Raw genomic sequence first — 13,650 nt, forward strand, 5'->3', positions numbered from 1 at the left:
TGAGAAAGTTTAAGGTAATGGCCTCTGTGTCAGTTTCAGTCAGCAACACCCACGGCTAAATCAGACAGTTAGGGAGAAACTTTGATTGGTGCTATCGGTACAGTAGAAGGTCTTTCTTTTTTACGAGCACTTCTTTTCTCTGCAGCAAGATGGGCATTGGAAATAAGTCTTGGACTGACCTGTTGTATCCTAGACATTTTTTGGATGTGTATGATTAATCTCCTTTCTCATAATGTCAACTAGTGTCAGCTAACTAACAGTGTAAGCATTATCTTTCCAGCTGAAAAGCTTTGGCTACTATTACAAGAGTTCATACAGTGATGTACAGCAGTATGCAGTATATGGATGATTAACATTACCCATACTGCTGTAGTTATATGTTAAAGTTAGCTTCAGCTAGCTCATATATACATGTTAGCTATCTAACCACAGAGTCCTTTCATAGTCTGATGTTATATATACATTCTCCTATTCTCCCTGGACATACGTTGACACATCCATCTCGTTATAATATAAGCTTGATGAAAATGGGAAATGTTTGGTGGGGTATCAATAAATCATTTTGGATGTTGTATTGGATGCAAAGGACGAAGCGTTTGTCTTTTTTCACTAGTTGATTGGAAGTTATATAAAAAGTATAAAGCTTTTACATTTCTTCACTTTTAATTATTTAATACATTGTGATAATACTCAATGTATTCAGTTTTATTTTCACCTTATGTGATAAGACTTTAATACCATTTGTTGGTTTTCGGGCTCCGTAGATACGATGGTGAATGACATGGCAGACTGGGCAAAATGAATGTTTAACCCACATGATAGCTGTCTCCTCCAATCAGAGCCCAACACAGCTCAGTCCTTCTCAAGATCAGCTAGGTTACACCTGGGTCACACAGAAACCACAGAGACAATCCCAACCTCGGTTACTGTGCTTCTGACGAGGGGTAAAGCTAGCCTTTGAATGGCTCAATATAGCAAGAAAGTCTTGAAGCATTCAGTCTAGCTGTTCAATCATTACTGTCCTCTCAAACACTGATATTTCCCTATCTCCATTCATCTCTCCAACTGGTCAGGCACCATGATCATGGCCAGAAGAATGATAATTAACACAAGCCAGACACTGGATGTTATGCTAAGTCCGCGCTCTTCCTCACTGGCATTTTAATTAATAATGCGGCTGATAAGCTAATTATGCAAGTTGTAGGGGCATTGCGAGGGGATAGGAAAAATAATTGCTTTCCATGAAGAAAACCTCATCAGTGGTCGGACAAAGCATCAAGGATTAAAACATGGCTTGCTTTGTTTTGCCTTCTCAGATTGTTATTAAAATGCGCTTGGTTGTCTGGTATGTATGGGGCTGAATAATTACTTATGCTATCCATGTTCTAACAGGATCCATGTTGAATAAATAAAAAGGAAGAAATCCCCTGTGATCAGTGGTAGAAAGTTTTTTACTGTCATAAAAATCCTCCTCCAGATGGGAGCTTGTATTTTTGGTGTGCAACTGTGTGAAGGCCACCCTGACAGCAGTGTGACTACAGGCCAGGTCATGTAGCTTATTAATGAGCGTATGGTGAGAGACCAGAGACTGTGACATGGGCTTCGGTGAAAAAGACGAGGGTGACTGCACTCCCCCTGCCTCTCTCCCCTACCCCCACCCTGCTTCCCTCTTTCACCACTCCCCCTTCTTTCTTTCCCACTCTTTTCTCCTCCTCCTCTCGTCTTCCTGTCTTCCCCCGCCCCTCTGCCTCTCCCTGGTCTATCAGTGGATTTACGCCAACAGGTCTAACAAAAGCCCAGGCTCTCCAGGAAAACGAGAGGGCTTAAAGCTCATAAATTCCATGCTGTACAACATGCAAATGTGCCCTCTGCTGATAAGAGAGCTTTTAATCCTGCTGCACTCCTGCTAAGTACACTGTTGCCCCTATCTTTACTCTCTCTATGTCACTCTACCTCCCTCTCTTTTTCTTGTTCTCTTATTCTCTTTTTTCTCTTCTCTCTATTTGTTTTTTATGTTTATTGTGTGACTCTTTATTGTGTCAATCCTCTTTTATACACCATCTCTCCCTGCCTGTTCTATTCCATTCTACTTCCTGCGTTATTTCTTCTTAATCCCCAAGTGCCCCCCTCTTTACCCCCCCAACCAGCCCCACCCTGACGTACTCTCATTCTCCTCATAGGCCCATGTGCTTTGTGAAGCAGCTGGAGGTGCCTCAGTATGGCAGCTACAGGCCCAACATGGCACCAACCACGCCTCGCGCCAACCTGGCCAGGGAACTGGAGAAGTACTCCAAGGTGTCCTTCGATTATGCAAGCTTCGATGCTCAAGTGTTCGGGAAGCGCATGCTTGCTCCAAAGATGCCCACCAGCGAAACCTCACCCAAAGCCTTCAAAAGTAAGAGAGGCGCACTGGTTTCTTTTGTGTGGTTCTGGTTGAGACATGATGTGTCGATTAAGGCTGCTTTTAATATACTCTACTGTTTGTTGTTTTATTAAAAAAACAGTTCAACATTTTAGGAAAAACACCAAGTTGGTAACACTTTTTAACAACAATCACTAATAATGGAATATTAATAGTTAATCAATTATTTATGAACAATGAAATGTTTTTTAAACCAATTATCATTTTTTTTATTGTTTATTGTAAACTATAAACATTATTTGGATGCCGATTATAAAGTTGCAAGTGATGTTTATCAACCTTTACAACTGCTAAATGGTTTATAAAGAATTTCAGTGTTTGTTAACAGTCAAATAGTAACGGTTAATGAACTATTCATTTACCATGTATTAATGATGGTTATTATAAAATGTTACCATAAAGTTAGATCAGAGGATTGATACCACTCTCCATCAGTCCATTAAATATGAAGCTACAGCCAGGAGACAGGGAACATATATTGTTTGTATAATGTGTCCAAATAGAGAAATCTGTGCTAAAACCAAAGTGTAAAAAGAACAAGTTGTGGTTTTACGGGCTAGCACTTGGTTGATTTAGCTTAGCATGCCTCTGTCCAAAGGTAACTCAGTCTCACTAACATCATCTCTGAAGCTCACTAATTATCTTGTTTGAGTAAAAAAACAATAAGTTGTGGTTTTACAGGGAGTTATGTGTCAGGCTAGGCGACAGTGTCTACCTGGCCAAAACATAGCACCTTACCTCTCGTAAAACCAAGCTAAACTCATTTTGACAGTGTGGTTTTTGAACAGATGAAACAAAGGATAAAACAAGTAAATCAGTGAACTGTAGAGGCGCTGCTAGATTTTCTTAACTTTCGACAGAGCCAGGCTACCTGTTTCAGCCTGCTTCCAGTCTTTGTATTAAACCAAACTCATCAGCTCCTGGCTCTTGCTTTATATTGTATTATATACTATTATAATATATTGCTTTGTAGAAAAAAAAAAAAAAGCATATTTTCTTTAAATTTGCATCTATGCTTTTTGTATTGTATTATAATCACCTGGCCTAAAGTTGACATTTTGTCCTCCTACAGCTAAGTCATCATCACCCAGCCTCAGTCTCCACGCTTATGGGAAGAGCTCCTCCTTGGCCTATGACTACTCCCATGATGCTGAGGCCGCTCACATGGCTGCCACTGCCATCCTGAACCTGTCTACACGCTGCTGGGAGAAACCTGAAAACCTCAGCACCAAACCCCAAAACAAAGTAAACACACCACAATCATCCATTTCTATGTTTCTTCATGTTAATTAACACGTATCCAGGACTGTAAATAGAGACCGACAATATGGGAATAAATACCCGCTCAAACAGTTCTTAGGTGCTCAAAAATAACTTACAAATATGGAATGAATTGTTTGTGTATGGGTGATGTCATTGTTGTATTTATTGTAGCAGTTGGAGAAGGAGATTATTAGCTGATTGTAGTGCAGATTGAAACATTGCAGGCCACAGCAGGTAGGATGCGAGGGGAAGGCAGTGGGTGTGCCTCTCCTCTCCTCTTCTCATTTTTTTGTCCCCCCATAAACTGCATGAATATATCATCAGGAGACATTGGCTTACAGCAACAGGATGCTGTTGAGATGCAGTTGCATCACCTTTCTCGTCCTCTTTCATCCTTTCATCCCTCCATCCCACACACTTTTCATGTTGTTATTGAATTTGGCTGACTGCCAGTTCCCTGGATTACTTTTCCACCAGGTAGCCTTTTTTCATTATCTGCCGGACGGATCTCCCACTCTCTTTCTCCACCCCCGCCACACTTTCTTTCATTTTCTTTTCACATCTCTTTTTACCTCTTTTATCTTCCTCTCTTCCTCTCTATGCAAGTCTAACTGATTCCCTTTCCGTCTCTGTCTATACCTCTCTGTCTCTCACTCACTTCCTCTTTCCCCTCTCTGTGCACAGGAGGTGTAATTGGAGCACCACTTTCCCCCATATTGTGATTTTTAAAAGCCTGTTTGCCTCACAGAGGAGAGAAAGTGACTGCTTCATCATTTTTCGATTTCCTGACATGGTTTTAGGAAGATAAAAAGTGAAGATTAATGTCTCTGGCAGCACAGAAGAGCAAGGTGTTGTTCAGCAAGGCACCGATTCAAGAGCAGGCCATAGCTGTGCAGAATTATAGTGCAGATCAACCAGGGACTGATCTGGAATCAGAGTTGGAGGCAGTTGAAATCCAATATTGAAACACTGGAACACTGAGCTCATCAACCAGGTTCTGGGAACTGTTCCCACTTTTTTTCTCCTCTTCTCCTAACCCTTTGATTTTTCTGGCCCTTGACCAGCTGATATGAGCGCCATTTTAGATGAATGCTGAAAACATGGCTCATCTCGCCCTTCTGTTTCTGTTCACCTGCCAGCACTATAATAGAGCATGAGAGATGAACCATGCTGGTCCTGCTGTTGGCAAGTGTTTGCAGAGTACATAAGTTATCATTACTAGCATGCTAAAGCAATGAAGGTGGTGTTCTCCCAAAAGGTGTATGATTGTATAAACGTTTAGTACAAGCTTCAGGGAACATTTACAAGCAGGTAAAGGTTTAAGGGTGGAAACAGGAAGAAATCAAATTCTTCACCACATTAAAGTTGAGTATAGTTTAGTCAAAATTCCTCCCTGAATGTGATTGTGGGTTATATAAAGTTATGATTTCGGAAAATGCAAGTACGTAATGTATTTGTAGCACAGCAACTGAATCTGCTCAAGAAGGTAATTAAGTGAATCACAATCATCATCATAAGGACTGCCTCTCACATGTAAGTACACCAGAGGAGACTGCAGTAGTCATTTATATTATATTGCGTTAGTGAGCTTTGTGTCTCTATTAATTTTCTCCCAGTCACCAACTGTGTGTAGAGCCCCATAGTATTAGATACAGTAAATCAAGTGATAAATGCTTTCTTATGTGAATAAACAGTGAAATCTATAAAGAGTAGATTAGAATATATACAACAAAACAAAACTGATAAAATATTGGTTCATGTGTATGTTTCACTTTATGTATTTGGGTGATTAATCTATTTCAAGAAACTTTTGAGCAAAGATTGGATTGTATGATAACTGATGTGTTCTCTCCAGGAAATGGACATTGAGGTGGATGAGAACGGCACCCTGGACCTGAGTATGAAGAAGCCCATTAAACGAGAGGGCAGTCTATCCGGCACCAGCCCTGGAGTTCGCTCCCCAGACCCTTCCTCCTCATCTTCTTCCTCGCTTCATCACAGTGGAAGCAGCGGGATGACATCACCAAACTTACACACCTACAAGCAGGAGGAGTGGGAGGGACCTCTGGATTACACCAAACCCAACCGCCAAAGGGAGGAGGAAATGGATGAGGTCAGTACATTCAGACGAACAAGTTTCAAACATGTAGTGTTTCCTGTGATATTAGTCACAGAGGAAGTATTGCAACATAAATAATAACAGAAATAACACAATTCCCCTTGAGGCTTTAAATAGATACACACACTTGTTTACATCATTTTGTCTTTCTCTAATCGCCTTGCCATATTTCCTGTCCCCTTGTCCTCTTTCTATTATTCATTCATTTCACTGAAATGCGAGAGTTACTGTACAGTTAAAACATTGCACTGTGTAAAAGAGGTGGTGTGTCAGGTGCATTGCACCATCCTGACTTTGGCATATGCTAATTTGTACTCCTTTGAACTTTTTCAAAAGAAATATAAAGGGCTTTGAGTGTAAATTTTTTATGAGGACACTCTGCATCACTTGTCTATAAAAGAATAAAAAGGGATCAGAGTAGAGACTTGTGTGCACATGGTGGTTTGCAAAGTTCCTTTGCTTGTATACAAACACACAAACCATTGCAAGAAATCATGAATGATCTAAAAAAGTCATTATTAGTTAAAGGTCCAGTGTGTAGGATTTAGTGACAGCTAGTGGTGAGGTGGCAGATTACAACCAACTAAACACCTCTTGTCTCCCCTCGTCTATGATGGCTGCTGCAACACGCAAAATGTCCTCTCTAGATCAGTGTTTTACTTGTCCATTCTGGGCTACTGTAGAAACATGGTGGCACAACATGGTGGACTCCTTGAAAGAGGAACCCCAACCTCTGTAGAAATAAAGGGCTGATTCTCAGGTAAAAAAAATACAATGCTTTGCAGCTTCAGTTGTTTATACACTAATGAAAACAAAATTAAGAATATTATATTGAATTTCTGCCCACGGATCCAGAGTCCTACACACTGCACCTTTTGTACAATTTAAATGTGAAAAGAACCAAAGTGGTATTATCAACACGTCTGTGCTCATCGGAGCAGCAGTAGCTCAGTCCAGACAGACTTGGCATTGGGACTGGAGGATTGCTGGTTCAAGTCCCACTGAGACCAATATGGAGTGAGTCTATGTGGAGTGTGGACTGATGCCAATTCACCTCCTGAGCACCGCCATGGTGCCCTTGAGCAAGGCACCGAACCCCTACCTGTTCCAGGCCCCTCAAATGGGGCAGCCCTCTTGCTCTGACACCTCTCCGTTGTTGCGTGTCTGTGTATTTCAGGCCTGTATTTGTAAAAGAAATAACAACAGAGTGAAAAAAACTGAATTTCTCTGTAAAAGGAGGTCAATGAAGTACGTCTGCTTCTTCTTGGTTTTACAGATGGAGCACACAGGCCAGTCGTTCATCTCATCTGACCAAGAGGACTGTGACATGCAGGACTGTCTAGAGGAAAGGAAGTACCCAGGGGAGGTTACGACCCCAAGCTTCAAGGTCAAGTTCCAGCCCAAGGATAGCAAGAAAGAGTTGCTTTCGTAAGTAACATGACAAAGACTCTATAGCCACGCTCGTGGCTCTGTGAGGCTGTTGTGCTTTGAGCTTAATGCTAACATGCTTACAGTGACCATGCTAGCATGTTGATGTTAAGTAGGTATAATGTTTGCCATGTTGACCATCTTAATTTGGTTAATTAGTTTTGTTAGCATGGTAACTGCGTTTTCTAATTAGCACTATAAACAAAAAAATTATAATTTTTTGGCCTAATGATGGCGCTTGATCAAAAATAAAGGGCTCAGCAATGCTACTACAATTGATCCTGAGAACATGAATGTCAGCATCAAACTTAATGCAATAGTTGTGTTGGTACTTCCTACAAATGTCAACCTCATCTTGACACTACAGGAAAAGTCACAGTATCAAAATCATTAGAATTCATCCTCTGGGGACCATGAAGTCTCTACACAATTTCATGGCAATCCATGAGATATGTCAGTCTGGACCAAAGTTGTAGACCGATCATCCAAATAGCCACACCGTTAGCCAGCCTAAAAACAAGGCTTGAAAATAACTTGCAGAAGAATGTTCTGATTCAATCCTCCTGTCTCCTGTCTAACTCTGCATCTGTCTGTCTGTCTGTCTTTTCTCCTCTATGCACCACACTCTCTCCAGCTGCCCTACACCTGGCTGTGATGGCAGTGGTCACATCACTGGAAATTATGCGTCCCATCGCAGGTATGCACCATTGCGTGATGAACTTGGGCGATAGAGTATGCTAGAAACTCTTATATGAAATGTTAGCTCTATTTAGACTGAAAGAGTTCAAAGTGGACACCCCACAACTAATTCCAATATTTTATTTGATCCTGACATACCAGAGGCAATAATGTAGTGTGAGCCTAGGAAGCAAAGACAGTCATTGACTTTGATATGCATCAGTAATTTACCTCTTGCCGTCTGTCCTCTTCTTCTTAAATGACCTTGGTATGCCTTGCATTCTTGATTTCCCTTCACTCACGTCTTTCTCCTCTCTCCTTTCAATCCCCCTCACACTCGCTTTCCTCGCCCCCTGTTTCTTCCTTCTCTTCTTCTGCCTTTCCTTCACTCTTTCTTCTCTCTCTCAGTCTGTCTGGGTGTCCTCTCGCTGATAAGAGCCTTCGGTCCCTCATGGCGGCCCACACCCCTGAACTCAAGTATGTCTGCTCTGCACCTTCACTGCCTTTTCACTGCAACTTCAGTGCACTGCTACTGACACTGTCCAGCACCACAATGCTTCATTTTGCTGAAGTGAACTTGTCTTTTGTTGCTGGCTGCTGCCCGTGCTGCTGCTACATCAGTCATGGTGTTTTTTTCTGCATCTGGCTTGGACTATGCTTGCTTTCACTTCAACCAGTTCAATGGAAATGTGAACTGAAAATGTAATTATATTGTAAACATAGTTCTTTACTAGAAATCAAGCTTTTCACGACCCACCATAGACAAGAATGGCAATTTAAATGCAAAGAGCTTGAGTGAATTGAAACCAAACAACACTCTCAAGAATGAATATGAACATGAGCAATGTCAATGACTGACTTTATGTCATCTGCATAATGGCATTGAAGACACACCTTTGTGAATGTTTTCTTCTTACCTTGTATTAAATGTTCAACATTACTCTGCACTTTCCCAGATGCCCCACTCCAGGATGTGACGGCTCAGGTCACATCACAGGAAACTACGCCTCCCACAGAAGGTGACAAACAAAAACACAGATTCACTCACCAAAACACATCCACACAGTCAGCCAGAGAGGCCTAGTGACAGTTCATGGTAGAATTAGTCAGGGATCACATACACATTTCCACACCTTTCCATTATCCTATTTACGGCCATACTAGGCGTTTTGAGTTGATTTGGTGTGTAATTTGGTTGAACAACCACTGTGAAATTATTCTTCCTTATATTGTTCTCTCCCTTTATCAAGCAATCACTTTACCAGACCTTTTTTCAACCCTATGTTATCAACTCCATACTTTCTGTTTTCAGTCTCTCTGGGTGCCCGCGTGCCAAGAAAAGTGGAATTAAAACTCCTACCAAGGACAACCAGGAGGACTCCGAGCTTTTAAAGTTCGTACCGCTCAGAAAGCCATAATGTCTGCTTTTAGTGAGACTGATGGTAAAAGTAAAATGCAATAAAAAAAGCAAGAGAGAGAGAGAGAGAGAGAGAGAAAGAGAGAGAGAGAGAAAGAGAGAGAGAGAGAGGAAAGTCACTGTGAATCATATGCAAAGATAGTGACCTGCCCCCATAATTGAATCAAACAGTCAGGCCCTTACTGATGGGAAAATACACTGCAGATACTGATTCTGAATGTAGTTCATGGTAGAGTATCGTAGAGTAGATTGTCCATACAGAAGAATTACATGGGCTTCATTTTGCATTTGCGCACAAAACAGTTACTTTAAGAACATGTTGATAACAGCATGTGTTAAATCTTAATAGCTCTTGCATCAGTAATATTATTCATACATAAATAAAATGTCAACACAGAAAACAAATTTGGCCCAGTAGAGAAAGTATATAACTTAAATCTTTATTCTAATATTCTCAACTTTCTCTACAGTTTATATTTTTGGATCCTCCTCGTCTAACCCTTGTGCCCTCTCTCTTTATTTCTTTCCCTGCTGCCTGCCTTCAACACTACTTCTTCTCCCTCTCCTGCTCCACAACTCTCCTCTCGTCTTTGTCTTGTTTCCCTCTTTCCCTTTGCTCCCTGCAGATGCCCTGTGCCGGGCTGTGACAGCCTGGGTCACATTAGTGGGAAGTACGCTACACACCGTAGTGCCTACGGGTGTCCGCTGGCGGCACGCAGACAGAAAGAGGGTCTTCTTAATGGCACACCCTTCAACTGGAAGGCCTTCAAGACAGAGGGGCCTACTTGTCCCACCCCGGGTTGTGACGGCTCCGGACACGCGAACGGAAGCTTCCTCACACACCGCAGGTAAACTGCATGCAGACAGTATTTTCTTCATTTCAACTAAATAAGAGTGAGAAAATGGTTGTGTGAATTTAGACTTGGTTTGACAGGGGAACAGGACTTTGTATGAACATGTTCAATTTAAAGAAATGGATCAACATTTTCTTATTCCCTTTCTTGATGAGAATAGCAATACGACCCTCATGGTTTATATAATTATGGAGCTAAAGCCAGGCGATGGTTAGCATAGCTTTTAGGGCCCAGACAAACTAAACCGACATCAAAGAACTAGCAGCGACGAAAGCCGACTTTTGCGTCGCCCCATGTCTCCTGTGTCTCGGCCTAAAAGCTGCACTTAAACTCTCCACAAAGACTGGAGTGGAAAGACCTCTTCATACCACCAGGTGGTGGTTGTCTCATTCATCATTCAAAAACAGAAACTGGAAGACTCTGCAGATATTCAAACCGCTGCTATGATCAAGCAGCATTTTTTGACCCCACTCTTACCATTTCTAATCAAGGATATTTCAGATAAAAAGTTACAAATGTCACTGGCAAAGAGGGGGAGGTAAAGAATAAGGAGAAATGGCACTAAATGGGTGAAATCATGGATACTACAGCAACAGGCTCAAGGGACTTTCCCTTTCTTTTTCTGTTTAACTTCTCATGCACTTATTCTGTTAACTGAACAGCCAATCAGAGTCACTTCTCTCACTAACCTGCTCCACTTCTGATTCTACCTGCTCAGTTGGCCAAAAAGGCACCAACAACAGTCTACTGGTGCCAGCGGTGCGGGACACAAAAAAAGCCAACCAGGCTCTGTCCACAGTTGTAAATCATTCTGACCAGCGCCTCACTAATTAACTGATGTATCTTATTATAAATTCACAGAAACAGAACTGTATAAACAAATGTGGTTTTATGCTGCAAGGGTCCAGGCACTTACCATGTCCGTCCGTGAAAATATCTTGAAGTTAATTGTTTGGGTTTTTTTTTATGGATTTTTGGTTAAATGCCTGAAATAAGGTTTAAGACATATCCATGGTTTGTTCTACGACATAAAATACATCAGTTAATATCTCATGTTTTAATTATAAAGCTCTTCCGTGTGTTAAAAACGGTTAGCGGTTGCTAACAAGTGTCTAAATGAGACTACAGAGGTTGTTGGGGACATTAAACGTCCTCACAGCGAACACAGAGACTCATCTACTCACTAGTCCGTCTTTACAGGCCCACTTTAGTTACAAACTTTTCTAACTCTGACTTTACAACTTGTACATTGATCAGTTTATAGAAAACCTGCATAGTATTTGTGTAGTCAGACGCTTAGTGGTGGTGACGTTTAAGTCATGTGACCTTGATGTCATCTGTTTATAGCCTAACATTAGCTTTTTACTTATGCTTCAAAAATCATAAAAGTGGCGTTCATTTGTGGAGATTAGCAGGGCGATGCTAACTTCCGGATTAGCCTAAAAAATTACTTTAATACTCCTAAGAACAGTACAGTGACTCCCCTCTGTGTCATTTGTGTCTCTAGCCTCTCAGGATGCCCTAGAGCCTTGTACGCCAAGAAGAAGGCAAAGTTCTCCACAGAGGACTACCTGAGCACCAAGTTCAGAGCCAGTGATGGTAAGATAAAAAACAAATCTATAGATCAATTTGTGTGTAGGCATGTGTATACACAGGTGTGTGAGTGTGAATAGTGAGGGCATTTTAAAGTGTTTCAACAAAAAAAAAAATCTCAAATATAAAACTTAAATGTGAACTTACATGTGACCAATCAATACAGGAACAAATCGTTTTGCTTTAGTAGTGAATGTTGAGTCAGGTATGGAATCATGTCCAGGTTCTTGAAGGTTTGGGATTCAGAATATGCCCACAACTCAGTACAACATCATTTGAATAAAAATAGTAAATATAGATATAAAATGGAAAATGCGTAAAGGGCCACTGACACATTGACCTACCAGACACTGTTTTCAATTCTAATGTATCTGGCTTCTCCTTTAGTTTTGGACAATGATGAGGACATCAAGCAGCTCAATAAAGAGATTAACGACCTCAACGATTCCAACAATGAAATGGAGGCTGACATGGTCAACCTGCAGACTCAGGTGTGTGTTTTTTCTGTTTTTGTTTTATGTTAACCTATAACCTGTCCACTGTATTTTTCAGCAAACTGGAGCTCTATGGCACAGAGGAATAACATATATCAGGCTTTGATACACACACTTATAATAACACTTAAAATCCTACCAAGTGTGATCAATTCATTTTTGGTTTGGGTCATTTCACAGACGTTCTTGACAATAGGAACTAGAGACACACCTTGCAATGGGATTGCACCAGCCGCAACGCTTGTCAACATGTTAACGCCCCAACCTGTGCAGTCAGTACTACATTATTAAATGAGAGGGTACTCGCGTGAGTTTGACCCCAGTTTCAGTTGCCCCAAACAGACAGAATACCCTACTGTACATTAGCCGCAAGATAGCGACAACTGGTCAAACAGTAGAGACGTACAGTACATTATAGTGGATTTCAAACGTCTGCAGCTCCTTAGGCAGACAGGGTGAGAAGCAAGAGTGAAGATAAATCAACATTTTATCCTAAAATATTTTAAAAAACAAACTCTATGCTCTGCTTGATTCAGGGTGTTTATTCCTCCTGAATCTCCAGGCTCTGCCCACAGCTGTCCACTCCAGAGCTTGCTGGGCCCAGCAGCTGTCCGCTGGTTAGCGCTAACAGGATCGATCGCTAATTGACAACACCGGTGTCTGTCCCTTGCTCCGGTCTGTTAGTCCAATTAACTGCACAGCAAGCCATAATATTTTTATGATATTTGCATTAGACAATATCCAAAAGGCATCAACACCACAAACACAGCTGAGAGGTGAAGATCAGTGACTGGAATTAGCTGAGGTGAAGCTGAGCAGACAGCTCGTGGCTAGCCAAGGTTAAGTTGGTTGGACCAGACCCATCTTCAAACTCGTCCTTCATTTTATCTCATCTGCATACCTGTAAAGTTCTGGGACTCTATCTTGCAAGGTTGTGCCTCTATTGTGCTGACAAAAATCTCTTCACAAGACAGATAGACATTTACACCTGGCAAGGTACTCATAACTGCTTCTGTGGTAGTTTGTGCTTCAGTAGGTGTCTCAAACATTACCAGTTGAGGCTGGCGGGTGTTAAAAATAGTATCACCAGACTTACTGTTTAAATCTCTTTAAATATTAATTTGGAGATACAGATTAACATTTACAACAGTTACAACATCTGGCCTACAGTGGTACCATTATAGAAATGCTGTTGCTATGTATTGCAGATCTCATCCATGGAAAAGAACCTGAAGAGCATTGAGCACGAGAACAAGATGATCGAGGAGCAAAACGAGGCTCTGTTCATGGAGCTGTCGGGTCTTAGCCGTGCTCTGATCCGCAGCCTGGCTAATATTCGCCTGCCACACATGGTGAGCTGTTGTCTACATACACACACCTGC

The 13,650-nt window shown here is 41.4% G+C and overlaps 1 protein-coding gene across 3 annotated transcripts in view; it reads left to right on the top strand.

The window, feature by feature from the left end:
- myt1b (myelin transcription factor 1b) overlaps nt 1-13,650 on the top strand; it is a 36,557-nt gene that overhangs the window by 17,581 nt on the left and 5,326 nt on the right. For 2 of the 3 annotated variants that reach the window (XM_084367588.1, XM_084367589.1), the window contains exons 10-21: nt 2,181-2,395; nt 3,495-3,667; nt 5,541-5,798; nt 7,081-7,232; nt 7,867-7,929; nt 8,319-8,387; nt 8,867-8,929; nt 9,223-9,303; nt 9,954-10,175; nt 11,689-11,780; nt 12,162-12,265; nt 13,477-13,620. In XM_084367588.1, the coding sequence (XP_084223714.1) occupies nt 2,181-2,395; nt 3,495-3,667; nt 5,541-5,798; nt 7,081-7,232; nt 7,867-7,929; nt 8,319-8,387; nt 8,867-8,929; nt 9,223-9,303; nt 9,954-10,175; nt 11,689-11,780; nt 12,162-12,265; nt 13,477-13,620 (1,636 nt within the window). The remainder of the gene's footprint in view (nt 1-2,180; nt 2,396-3,494; nt 3,668-5,540; nt 5,799-7,080; nt 7,233-7,866; nt 7,930-8,318; nt 8,388-8,866; nt 8,930-9,222; nt 9,304-9,953; nt 10,176-11,688; nt 11,781-12,161; nt 12,266-13,476; nt 13,621-13,650) is intronic. The other variant, XM_084367590.1, reaches the window with a different exon arrangement.

Source organism: Pagrus pagrus (genome assembly GCF_965226575.1).
Source record: "Pagrus pagrus genome assembly, chromosome: 11".
Taxonomy (NCBI): Eukaryota; Metazoa; Chordata; class Actinopteri; order Spariformes; family Sparidae; genus Pagrus; species Pagrus pagrus.